Raw genomic sequence first — 13286 nt, 5'->3', positions numbered from 1 at the left:
TGAGAGGGAACACGGCATGCTTTTACCCAAAATCATTTTTCAATAACCTTGTGAGTATACCTGGAAGTGGATTAACATCCACGTCCAATCAATCCAGTCCAAAGGAAACCCAATTAAAATGAGAACGTATCCAATCCAAACCACAGTCATGCGTGCAATATCCAATCCAGTCCAGTCCACTACCCTGTAAATCCAGTCCAGTCCATTCGTCCAAATACAGACTTCCATGAGCGCTGCATCAGCGGGCAAGCTCACGCTGCTCGGTCCGGCCGAGGAGCTGCGACTCACCGTGCGCCGCTGATGGACGTGCTTCCACCGATGGGAGGCCCGCCGCCCATCCATCTTCAGCGGCGCCGAGTGTCCGCCTCCTCCTCCGCCGCACTCCGATCCGGTCTCCCACGACCCCGCAGCGCGCCGCGAGCTCGTCGCCCCGCGCGCACGCAAGCTGCCTTGCCCCGCCAGACCCGCGCCGGAGAACGAGCCACCCCATTGCGGCGCGCCGCCTACCCACACGCGGCTGCAGAGCGCGGGGAGCGAGGCCGGCGGTCCGCGCGCGCCTGGCTGTTATGCCAGCGTATCCGTGTCCGTGAATGCGCCGCCGGGTAGTTGGGGAGGTTGGCCACGGCATTTGCCTTCTGGTACAGCAAGCTGATCTCCGAATCGGCGGTGATAGAAGGCCGGTGGCGTCGTTCAAGCAGCTAGGCGAGGCCGTCGTTGACGAGCGGCTAGGCGGGCTCTCGCCCCAAGCGTGCGTGTTGAAATCTAGCTGAACACTCCCCGGCTGCCTGGTGAAGACGCCAAAGTCAGGAAGAGGTCCAACGGATTTTGGGATATCCGGGTCTTTTTATCCAATCCAATCCGTTGAATTTGGGTATTGTGGTCTTGTATATCCACATCCAAATAACATTCATCCAGTAAAATCCATAGTATGTTAAGACCATTTATACTTTGGATTATCCCAATCCACTTCCAGGTTTACTTGTGAGGAACTGAAGATAATTAGCTTTCCAAAATGCCTCGCTATAGTGGAGTTTCCGCTGTTGGATTCGCAATCAGACCCTTTTGACAATAATTTTCGTACATCAAACATGTCAACTGTAAGTGTCAAGAATGTCAGAGCCACACGTATCAAAAGAACAAAAATACAGAGAGATCATCTCTTCAGTGGTTTTGACATTTCTGAAGAGAGATAAAGCATGCTCTTCTCCAGAACAACTCCATGATACTGTAACTAATCTAACACTAGTTTTTCTTCTTTTCATGTGTATAGGAAGTTGTGTTCTTCTCTTTCTCCTACCTGGAACACCTAACTATTGACAATCTTAATGAAATTAATAAAAGAAAGTTTACACCGATGACTTGCAGCAGCCTTTCTGACCTACCAACAAAACTTTATCTGACAACTGAACTCAATATGATACAAGATACACTTCCTGCAAAACTTCATGGAAAATACCAGCTGAATCTTCACGAGAAAACATCACTGCTGATTTCAACACGTTCTTATGGTGATCAGGCTATCCAAGCATTAATGAACAATCCAGATCTTGTTGGGAGCTATGACTTCATCCTGGACTCTAGATGAGTTTAGCCTCCAGATGTTTCAGTGGAATTCTGCCTTCCCTGCTAAAAGCAATTCAAATATAGTGAACCCACTGCACCTCAACTTTGTAAAATCTTTCTAGATCAATGAGACCATTCATTTTTTATATGCTGTCCATGCAAACGTGGTATAAGATCAACGTTCCTTCGAGTTACCTTTTTCAAATATTCTATAAAAAGAGACTCTTGGTTGAGCAGGGACACATCACTCATTATGTCCAAGCACATCAAATATTTTAGGAATAATAAAACAACATAGAAGTAAAAAAGCTAATAAGGAACAAGGGCTCTGATAATGACATGTAGGGCCTGGTACCAAAAGTCATGAACTCAGAGAGTTATTTTTGGTAAAATTTTGATTTTATTGGCATACCTTGCTCTTGTCAAGCCATCCAAGTCCCCTAGAAAGCAGGCCAATTCTCCGGTTAGGTGCATCTTGGTTTGGTTCTTGATTTATCTTCCCAAGAACATGGTCCGCGCGAGGTGAACTACAGAAGATTTCAAGTAAATGAAGTATTGTAGTATGAAGTTAGAGTTTAAGCTTCTTAAATTAACAGTAAAAATATCAATAAAATGTTAGCGGGACACATGAAAAATAAAATAATTGGAGAGGAAAAGAAACCAACTCAAGCAATAGTTAGCGGGACACATGAAAAGTAGTCATGCCGAGTGTGAAGTTATAGACTTCCAATAATAGCTCGTAAGTGATCTAGATGCTTGGAAAGTGGAAGTTAAATGTAGCCAAAACAAACATACCTTGAAGTGAAAGATTGGTTGGCTTTAACCTGCCCAGCCTGGTATTGCTTTGTAGCTTCCAGCATTGTTTCTGCCATTACAGCTCTTTTCTCCATTTGTGAAAGTGCTGCCATTGCTGCTTCATACTTCTCCTGCATATAGAAGGTACGAAAAAATAGGCATCAGCCTTCTTAGACATAAGAAACTGTGCATGCAACAAGAAAGTGGCACTTTCAAAAAACTGCTTGCAGAAGTTTTTCCAAGAGTTAACCTGGAGCAAGTGAGCAGCATGTTTTTGTTCAGCAGCATCTCGCTCAGCGGCTATGCGGGCATCTTCTGCCACTTTCTGTTCTTGCTCCATTCTTAACAAGATCTGTAGAGGTAGTTAATGTGTGGATATTTTTAGACAATCAGATGTATAATGGACTTTGGAGGACCAGGTAATATGATCCTTAAGACCCAAAGATTATAGCCACAGAATATATGCAGTAAGACAACACCTGAAGCATTACTTGCTCTTGCTCTTGCTTGTCTGAAAAAGCTTTTCGCAGTTCATATACCTCTGCTTCCAGCTTCTCAACCTGTGAATGTTTTCCAGGTCAACGGTGCATGAAGAAAATAAATAGGCAAAGGGGTAATTCATTGACTAAAGTAGTATATAGATATTCTTGAAGTACTAGTTAGTTAAGAAAGAACTCAGAAGCGTATATAATAGTACTGGCCTATTGGGAGATTCAACTTTCTTGAAACCATATGCTGAGAGGTACCAGAAAAAGTGATTCCAGTTAGCATCATACCTTAGCACTCAACATACGTCTGTTGTCATGCTCGACCATCTCCATCAAAGCAGTTTCCAATTCCTCACCCCTTGAAAATATAAAGAAATATTAGCACAAATTTGTTGGAGGTAACACAGACTTGATTAGCCTGAACTGCCTCTAACCCCAGGCCGTCTCCTTGATTATATATAGAGATAGACATTGCATTGATTACAAACAGCTCACTAGAGCATAGCTAATCAGATAGGTGCCTTGGCAGCCGTACACACCTCTTGGGCTGCCCAAGGTCTTTAAAGACTATAATTAACTAGCATAGTTATCTAGGAAATGCTTAGGAAGCAGGGCTTATTAACTACATTTCTCCCCCTAAGACCTGCTTCAACTAATCTTGATCTCCTTGATCCCAAACCTGCTCCTCATCTCTTCCAGCTTGGTTTTGCCCAAGGCTTTAGTCAGTATATCAGCGAGCTGATCTGCAGTGGGAATGAACTCTGTCTTGATCAAAGTTCAGCTAGGCGCTGGGCGGAATCTAGGCGCTGACCCTCAGCCTAGCGCCTAGGTGGGATTAATCGCGCCTAGGCGTTCCTAGGCGTTTTCCTAGGCGTTTTGCAATACATACTTAAATTTATTAATACATACTTAAGTACTTAAAAGAAAAGAAAAAATAGAAGACCAATGGTCATGGAACAGGGAGAAAAGAGAAGAAAGGCCCATAAAAACGGCCCAACCCACCTTATCCACCGTTAAAAACGGCCCAGCACACCTTCTCCACGCCGCCTCCCACACCGCCGCCGCCCGCGCCTGCGCCCGCCCGAGCGCCTGCCGCCCGCGCAAGCCCGCGCGAGCGCCCGCCGCCGCTCGCAGCTCCTCCTCCCCCACCGACGACCTCCGCCAGGCGCTCCTCCACCACCACCACCGCCCGCGCAAGCCCGCGCGAGCGCCCGCCGCCGCTCGCAGCTCCTCCTCCCCCACCGACGACCTCCGCCAAGCGCTCCTCCACCACCACCGCCTAGGGGTCCGCCTACCCCCATAGGCGAGGCGGACACCCTCCGACTAGAGCCTAGTCGCGCCTAGTTGCGCCTAGGCGAGCGCCTAGCGGAACTATGGTCTTGATGCTACCTTCTTCCACACAATCTCTGATAAAATGATGCTTGATTCTAATATGCTTGCTCCTGTCATGGAAAACAGGATTCTTTGCCAAAGCCAGAGCAGACTTATTGTCTACTCTGAGTTCCACCACCTCAACTTTTCTTCCCAACAAATCTGCAAACAGCCTTGACAACCACAAAGCTTGGGTTGCAGCTGTTGTCATCGCCACATATTCAGCCTCACAGCTAGACAGAGCAACAACTCTCTGTTTGACAGACTGCCAGCTGACCAGGCTGGTTCCAAGGAAGAACAAACATCCAGTTGTGCTTTTGCTTGAATCAACATCTCCAGCCAAATCTGAATCACTGTAACCCACAAACCTTGCTTTGCCTGTTGTTCTGGTGTAGCAGAGCCCATGATCTAGAGTACCAGCCAGGTATCTCAAGATCCTCTTCACAGCCTGAAGATGTTCAGTTGTTGGCTTCTCCAGAAATCTGCTAACATACCCTACAGCAAAAGCCAAATCTGGTCTTGTGTGCACTAGGTATCTCAAGCTGCCAACCAGTCTTCTGTACTGAGTTGGATTTACTTCCTTTGCTGTGCTTTCCTTGCTCAATTTCAACCTTTCTTCCATGGGTGTGGTGGCTGGATTACAACCTGCCATACCACCAAGCTCAAGTATCTTCTTAGCATAATGGGTTTGCTTCAGAGTGATGCTCCCCTCTGATTGTCTCACCTCAACTCCCAGATAGAAAGACAGAAGACCCAAATCACTCATTTCAAAGGTTTGCTTCATCTTTACCTTGAGAGCTTCAATCTTCTGCTGGTTGACTCCTGTGATGATCAAATCATCAACATATACTCCAATTACCAGTAGGGAGTCACCTGATCCCTTCCTGTACATAGCAGCTTCATACACATTCTGCTCAAAACCCATCTGCTTGAGAGTCAAGTCAAGCTTAGCATTCCATGCCCGAGGAGCCTGTCTTAGGCCATACAGAGCCTTGTGCAGCCTGTACACTTTCTTCTCCTCTCCTGGTACTACAAAACCTGAAGGCTGTGTAACATAAACCTCCTCCTGGAGTTCTCCATTCAAAAATGCAGACTTCACATCCATGTGATGTACTGCCCATCCCTCTTGTGCTGCTAGAGCAAGCAAAACACGCACTGATTCCAGCCTTGCAACCAGTGCAAAAGCATCTTCATAATCAATTCCTTCTTGCTGCACAAAACCACGGGCCACAAGTCTTGCCTTGTGCCTAATTACAGCTCCATGTTCATCCTTCTTCAGCTTAAACACCCATTTCAGTGAAATTGGACGGTGACCAGGACGGGGAGAAACAAGTTCCCAAGTCCCATTCCGCTCTACTGATCTCAGCTCCTCCTTCATCGCTGCTTGCCAATCTGGATCATCTTTGGCTTCTTCATAGCTTGTAGGCTCACCGGAATGGATGAGATTCAGTTCTGCAAACAGCCGCTGCGCCGGCGGAGGGGTTGGCTGATCACCAATAATGTCATGAATCTTCCGATAGCGGAGTTCTTCATCGTCGTGGTAGGCATCCACCCTTTCATCATCATTCTCCAGGGGGGTCACATGCTCAACCTGAGGACTTACTGGAGCTGGTGTAGGTGTTCTGGGCGACGCAGGCGCCTCTGCCTCCGCTGCGGGCTCCTCTGCTTCCGCTGCAGGCTCTCCTGCATTCACCGGAGAGAAACCAGGCGATGCAGGATGTGGCGGAGGAGATAGTGAAGGCGACGCTGAACTTCCTGCTTCAAGGAGTTCCTCCGCCCATGGGAATTCAACAGTAAACTCACTGCCCGCTGCTTCTGATGTGCCTGCTGTCGGTGATGCCCAGTCCCAGCCGCGGCCTTCGTCGAACACCACATCGCGGCTGACACGCACGCGCTGGGACACTGGATCATAGATACGGTATGCCTTGGCCCCTTCCGCATAGCCGATAAACACGCCAGCCTCGCCGCGGTCATCGAGCTTGCGAAGCTGAGTAAGCCGCCAGGTATAAGCCACACAGCCAAAGACATTGAGGTGGCCGACTGTTGGTGCCCGGCCGTGCCACGCCTCATAAGGAGTGGCATTCTTCAGCGCCTTCGTCGGGGATCGATTCAGAATGTGCACAGCCGTCATCACAGCCTCCCCCCAAAACAGAGAAGGCATCTGGCGTTGCTTGAGCAAAGCTCGTGCCATGGCCACCACTGTTTGGTTCCTGCGCTCAACAACACCGTTCTGTTGCGGTGAATAAGGGGCACTGAAATGCCGTTTAATACCTTCATCAACGCAGTATGCAGTAAACTCCGCGACAGTGAATTCGCCGCCATTGTCGGTGCGCAGGACCTTCAACTTGCGCCCGCTTTCCACCTCTGCTGCCACCTTGACCTTCTTAATTGCTTCTGCTGCTGCGTCCTTGGATGGCAGCAACACAGCCCACATAAAGAGGGTGGCGTCATCGACGAGCAGCAAGATATAACGGTTGCCCGCCGGTGTCGCTGGCGTGACTGGACCGCACAGGTCACCGTGCACCAGCTCAAGCTGATTCTGGGCACGGTATGCTGCTGCAGCCGGAAAAGAACGCCGCCTCTGCTTGGTGGTAACGCAGGTGTCACACACCTGCTCAACATGGTCAACCACCGACATCCCGCGCGCCATCTCCTCCTTGCTGAGTCGCCGGAGTGCATCGAAGTGCAGATGGCCGAAACGCTCGTGCCACTACCACGCCTCTTCATCCTTGCGTGCCGCGAGACAGAGAGGTTGTGCAGCCTCAAGATGCAGAATATACAACCTATTCTTCCCTCTGTGTACCTTGGCGAGCAGACGACGGCTCTTGTCCCAAATGCGAAGCACGCCATCGTCAATCACAACCTTGGACCCTCCTTCATCAAGCTGTCCCAGACTTAGGATAGAGTTATTCAGCGCCGGAATGAAGTAGACGCCATGAAGAACCCTCTGCTCACCGGTCTTGGCTTGGAAAACAATAGACCCGACGCCCTTGATCTCTACCTTCGACGCGTCCCCGAACCGGACCGTTCCTCGAACGCCAGTGTTCAGATCAGCAAAGAACTCTTGGCGCCCGGTCATGTGATGCGTCGCGCCGGAGTCCAGGTACCAGCCGTTGTCCACCTCTTCTTCGTCCACGCCGAGATAGGCGCGAGCACGTGGCTCGGAGAACTCGACGTGCTGCGCCGTGTAGCTGTGCGCCAGCGTGTGTAACACCCCTGGTGTTAGTCTTGCCTAATTGCACTTGCATTTCCTGATCATGCGCATCATTCATCCATTCATGAGCATATATCACTTGAAACATGGGAAACATGACTTTGAAACAAAAGTATCATTTCAATTGTTTTTCATCGTTTCAGTACCTTTAGTGCTTGATTATTGTATAACCAATGTGTGGTATGGCTAAATACATTGTTAAACATCTTAGCTATGCTTAGAAAGTCATTAGGAACAATGTTCATGTTGATCATTTTGCCTAATTAAGATTTCCAATTCATGGTTTGACTTGTTTTGACCCTAGGACTTTTTGGTTTGACTGTTCAAAAAGTACCACTTAGAATGTTTGCATGTCTGAGCAACCTAAAACAAAGTTGTAGCAAATTATATGAGGAACAAAAAGTATTTTGTGACCAAGTCATAAAAATGTGCACAACATGCTCAAAATGGTCCCACAAGTCAGAAATTGGGTTGAGTTCAACACTTAGAAATTTCTAAGTATAAACTCCAGTTTTCAGTTTCTTGAACACGACTTTGGCATGATTTTACTCTCTGTCCTTTGCGAATTAGACAGTGATCTCTAAATGAGTTTTGTAGCTGGCATGTAGGTGTACAACTTTCGTTTTGATTTCTTTCGCTAACACTCAACGGATTAGGAGATCGAGCATCATCTTTTCGCGCTGTCAGTCAGCCCTTTTGTTCTCTGAATCGAGCTACAGTGTTCCGGCTTCAGTCAGTTCAGTGCCGACCGGTGACAACTCCTGGCCGCCGCGTGGCCGCCACGCGCCGTGGCTGGCCTGACGCCGTTGCTCGCTGGCGAACGTTTGAAAGCCGCGCCCGCTTGCCATCCCACTCGTCCTCGCCCTCTATTTCTTTCTCTCGCGCGCGCTGGAGCCACCGAGAAAAGCCGCCGCCGTGCCATTGCTTCGCCGAGCCCGTGCACCTCGCCATTGCCTCGCTTCTCACTCCAGCTAGCCCGCGACTCCATTGTTGTCGTCTGGAGCTCTTCCACCTCGCCACCGAGCCGGAGATTCTAGGTAGGCGCCTTTTCTTCTTCTTCTCCGCCGCGGATCGCCATTGCCGCCGGAGTCAGGGCTGTGCTCGCCGTGGCCGACCACCATCGGAGCTCTATCCCTCCTTCCTCTTCCCTTCCTCAGTTTCCTTGCGTCACCTTGATGCTCACGCCAAACTCCGATCGGGCCGCTAGGGCCGGAGTTGGCCGCGTACCTCGCGCAGCGCCGCCGCGACCGCCATTGTCCCCGGCGACCTCCTCCACTTTAGCTAGGGGGTCCGTTTGATACTTCCATCGGTGTGGGGCAGCGTGCTGTGCACGTTGGTGCCACTCCCTTCGCCGGACTGCTCGCCGTCGTCGAGCGGTGGCCGGTCAACCGGTCTCCCCTACCTCCGGTCGGCTGACCAGTGGGGCCGGTTGACCCACTGGGTCCCGCCTGTCTGTCTCTCTGGCGCGGGATGTGGGTGGATAACCGGGTGGATCTAGCAGAATTGTGTATGAGGTTTAAAAAGGGATTTCAAAAATGATTTTTCAGAATTCTATTTAAATGCTTTGGAAAATGTTTGTGTACTCTTTTTAGCTCCAAATTTGTTGAAACAAATTTTGCTAGGTTCCTTATCATCGGATCTACTTGGGAAAATTATTGCATGTCATTTTTGGGGTACTTTTCTGTAGGATTTTATTTAATCATGTATATTACTGATAACTAGAAAAATGTGTAGAAAAATCTATAGGCTTCAGAAAAATATGATTCCAAGTTTGTTAATCTTCTTATGTCATTTACTTTCGAGGAAAAATATGTTTCATGCATGTACTGTGGGAAAAGTTTTAGGTGTAGTTCAAGTACCTTTAATGGCTGATTTTTGTTATTTTTGCTAGAGAGCAAACTTTATATAAAACATGCATGTGATAATTTTTGGACAGTCATTATATACTATGAAGAACCTAGGAAAAATATTAATTCTGTTGTTTGACGCTTTTCATAGTACAAAGTAATTTCATGCTCATTTTTATGCTATAGCTTGTCATTTTTGTGTAGGATAGTTTACTTATCCAAATGCCATGAAATTTTTATGGTAGTCTGTTTAGGATAGTATTATGCTACTGTAATTTTCTCAGATTTTTAGGAGCATCAGAAATATATGTTGCTATTCAAACCTATTATTAATTAGGGTTTAAGCAAGTGTTGCTTTAAGTATAATTAAGAAATTAGTAAAGCTTTGGTGTATCTTTGAAGCATTTCATAAGATATGTTGACTTAACATATTAGAAGTAGAAGAGAATGCAGTAGATGACATGTGCTTGTATTATAGTTTCTTGGATGATGTTGACTACCTTGCATTTAAACATGTCCATTGTATTCATCTCCTTCGATGCACCGTTTGCATAATCACTTACGCGCATTGCGTCATACAGGATCGCAAACCGAGAACCCAGTCGTCATACCCGAGGAGCCCGAGGAGCAGCTCGAGGTGCAGCAGCAGGAAGTGCCAGAAGCCGACGAGGAGGACGTTGAAGAACTTCCGGAGTGCCCCGATCACCGTCCGAGCTCTTTCGAGAGAGGCAAGCCCCGGAGCATTTTTCTCCCGGTTTGCAATTATTTAATTAAATGCTTTACTTTAATTGATGCATTACGTTCAGGAGTTGTTTGCAACCGTTGCTGCATTATACCTTGTTTACCTTTGTTATACTATATCCTTGTTATCCTGGTATCCGCAGTCGAGTCAATGCTTAGCTGGCTTAGACCGATAGAAGTCAGGTGATTTCCTGTCACCTGCGAGCTATAGGTGGTTACCTGGATCTGCTTGGATGACTATAAAGTCATGGTATAACTAAGTGTTAAATGAAGTTGAGACTGGACGGAGACTTGCAGAGTTTTGGGCTGTAGTGTTTCCGTCTGTGTCGATTAAGGACCGACCGTTGTTGGGCCTCAAGTCATGTTGAACGCATGCCTTACATTTAGCTGGCCGGATAAAGTACCTTCCGACCGCGAAGCTGGGAGATTTTTCGGGCCGAGTAGATTGCCCGCAACGCACTGTGCCGGAGCAGGTGTGGTAGGACATGGGGGCGGGATGATAAGACCAAAGTGCAGTCGGTCGGCCCCCGGGTACATGTGGTTCCTGGCAAACTCGAGATTCCTGGAAAGTTGACTCGGTGATCAATATCTCACTTTAGCGGGTGAGTGAGATTTGTGTAAGGAATAAATCACCAGCTGGTTAGGAATCGATTCGAATCGCCATCGCTCCTGGATAGTGAGCACTTGACTTGAGTTACTTCATCGTAGTAAAGGTTTATGGAACACTTGGACAGTTATAATGAATATGACAGTATGGAAGTTATTTAATGATCGTTGGTTATCATTATCTGCTTAATCACATGTTTACTCTAATATAGGTGCAAATCTAGTCGACAGGTTAATAATAATTAACTTGGCAAAAATGCTTTTCTAAAGGTTCTCGGAATGCTAAAAATGCTTCTTTTTGCAAATGAGTCAGCTACCCTACTATAAAGCCCTTCATAATCCTTGGTGTCATTTATTTTTGGTTATGTCGGGTAAGTCTAGCTGAGTACCTTCTCGTACTCAGGGTTTTATTCCCACTTGTTGCAGATGGGCAGATGTATTACGGCTACTGTATCAACTGCCTTTATCCTGCGATGGGTGATGCTTAGGACCATGGGCATGGTCATTCCTTACGTCTCGTCTGATGCTTTTGTTGGAGATGATCATTCGCTGGCACTATATTTAAACTCCGCGAGAGTGTGTGTGGTTTGAACAAATGACTTTCGCTACTTTTATTCGAACTGGTTTTGTAATAACTATGTTGAAACTCTGATGTATCTGAGATCGCGAACTTTTATGTAATTTGTGATGGTGACCGCTAAACTTATTACGATCTTGGCTGGAATGGAAGTTGGTTTGAAATCCTTCGTGATTTCACGGACTACCGGGTTATACGGGCTTAAGTTTGCTAAATTGTCTGCTCTGGCAGATGATTTTCTTACTTAATTTCGTATAATTGGTCGGTTCTGTTACAGCGTGCTCTGTTCCAGGCTAATGAAGCCATGTGCCAGAAACAGAGCGCCATCTTCATCGCACTCGGCGTACTGGGCGCGCGCTTCATGCCTTCCTTGGTTCCCGCCACGCTGCCCAGCCTGATTTCCGCCGCCACGACCTCCACCACGATTGCCACCGCCGCGGCCAGCATGGTTTCCACCTCCACCGCCGCGCTCTGCATCTTCACGGCGCGGCTGGGGACACTCACGTGCCCAGTGGCCCTCCTGGTTGCAGCTGAGGCAGGTGTTGGGGCCGACGCGGCCAGCAACATTGCCATCTCCTCGTCCGCCACCACGTCCACCGCCTCTGTCTCGTCCTCGTCCACCACCGCGGCTACGTCCACCGCCACCGCGCTGGTTCCTGAATCCAGAACCACCGGCATCATCTCCCTTCTTCTCCTTCCTCCAGCGCGCTCTCCACTGCTCCTCGGTGTACAGCAGTTTGTCGTTGATGGCCACCGGCTCGGTCAGCGCTTGTTCCTCGCGATTATCCACCGCCTTGAGCCTTCCAGTCACCTCCTCAAGAGTGAGCGCCTCAAAGTCGAGGAACTGCTCAATGGCGACAACAATCTGCGCGTACTTGGCTGGCACCGTGCGCAGAAACTTCACCACACGCTCTTCAGTGATGTCCTTGTCACCATGAATGACAAGCTGCTGGTGCAGAGTTGACAGACGCAGGGCGAAATCCTCCACTTGCTCGCCGGGGTTGACGCCGATGTTCTCCCAATTGCGGCGTAGGCGCCCACGCCGATGCGAGTCGCAGCGATGGCGTCCCACGCCTCCTTCGCCGTAGCCTTGTCGAGGAGTGGGATGCCCATCTCCTTGGGCACGGCCCCGACAATCACCTCCAGTGCACGCCTGTCATCGCGAAACTGGACAGGGCCGCCCTCGATGGCGTCCCAGAGATCACGCGCCTGCATCCTCAGCTTCATGGTCTGACTCCACTCGTAGTAGTTCGACTTGTCCAGCATCGGCCACGATGTGCTGCTACCGGAGTCGCGGTACACCACTCTGCCATGCGGTGATTCGTAGCGACCGCCGCCGCGGCCGCGCCTCCGGTCCCGCAGTGGTGACTGCGAGCGCCTCCTGTCTCGCGACGGAGTCCGCAGCCCCCGATTCCTGCTCTCCGCCTCCTCTTCCTCCTCCTCTGCATCCTCTTCTTCTCCCTTCTCAGCAGCAATTTCGGCCCGCAGCTCCTGCGCCGTCCTTGCTGCCGCCTCTGCAGCAGCCGCCGCCTGCTTTGCTGCCTGGACTGCCAGCGCTGCTGCTTCCTCTGCAGCCTTCAAGCGCGCGGCACGGCCGGAGGAGTCGCCCAGCTCTCCATCGCCGGTTCCCTTGGCCTTGAGCCTGGCAGCGCGCTCAGCAGGGGTCGACATGGGGTGGAGAAGGTGAGGAGTTGGCCTCGTGGCTCTCTAGTGTCTAACCTCTCTCTGATACCAAATGTTGGAGGTAACACAGACTTGATTAGCCTGAACTGCCTCTAACCTCAGGCCGTCTCCTTGATTATATATAGAGATAGACATTGCATTGATTACAAACAGCTCACTAGAGCATAGCTAATCAGATAGGTGCCTTGGCAGCCGTACACACCTCTTAGGCTGCCCAAGGTCTTTAAAGACTATAATTAACTAGCATAGTTATCTAGGAAATGCTTAGGAAGCAGGGCTTATTAACTACAAAATTAAGTCACAATTCAACTTGCGAATAGTTTTAACTAGATGACGAGGACAATCACTGTCCAGATTCATGGAACAGCCTCCATTTCAATAGTAGTAATAGACTTAGCTGT

The 13286-nt window shown here is 48.9% G+C and overlaps 1 protein-coding gene across 4 annotated transcripts; it reads right to left on the bottom strand.

Moving 5' to 3' along the window:
* LOC136530897 (uncharacterized) lies at window positions 1-9891 on the bottom strand. Of its 4 annotated transcripts, none has more exons than XM_066523613.1 (7): window positions 3849-3977; window positions 3135-3204; window positions 2850-2918; window positions 2609-2710; window positions 2359-2489; window positions 1976-2090; window positions 1-1626 (listed from the first exon to the last, which is right to left on the bottom strand). In XM_066523613.1, the coding sequence occupies exons 2-7, from the start codon at window positions 3177-3179 to the stop codon at window positions 1588-1590; spliced, it is 501 nt and encodes a 166-aa protein (XP_066379710.1). In that variant the 5' UTR covers window positions 3180-3204; window positions 3849-3977; the 3' UTR covers window positions 1-1587. The 4 variants fall into 4 exon arrangements, with proteins under 4 accessions (XP_066379710.1, XP_066379708.1, XP_066379707.1 ...); XM_066523611.1 differs by lacking the exon at window positions 3849-3977 and adding an exon at window positions 9779-9891 and having other exon boundaries at window positions 452-1626; window positions 2838-2918; XM_066523610.1 differs by having other exon boundaries at window positions 453-1626; window positions 2838-2918.
* Between the last annotated feature and the right edge of the window lie 3395 nt (window positions 9892-13286).

Source organism: Miscanthus floridulus, unplaced genomic scaffold (assembly GCF_019320115.1).
Source record: "Miscanthus floridulus cultivar M001 unplaced genomic scaffold, ASM1932011v1 fs_22_2_3, whole genome shotgun sequence".
NCBI lineage: Eukaryota > Viridiplantae > Streptophyta > Magnoliopsida > Poales > Poaceae > Miscanthus > Miscanthus floridulus.
This window is presented reverse-complemented; position numbering and strand designations above follow the sequence as displayed.

Excerpts from the sequence above, each read along its gene's own strand:
- LOC136530897 (XM_066523611.1), bottom strand. The coding sequence starts at position 3,179 with ATGGAGATGGTCGAGCATGACAACAGACGTATGTTGAGTGCTAAG. Across the intron at positions 2,711-2,837 it reads AAGAGCAAGTAATGCTTCAG|ATCTTGTTAAGAATGGAGCA; the intron begins GTGTTGTCTTAC and ends CTACCTCTACAG. Across the intron at positions 2,091-2,358 it reads AACCAATCTTTCACTTCAAG|TTCACCTCGCGCGGACCATG; the intron begins GTATGTTTGTTT and ends AATCTTCTGTAG.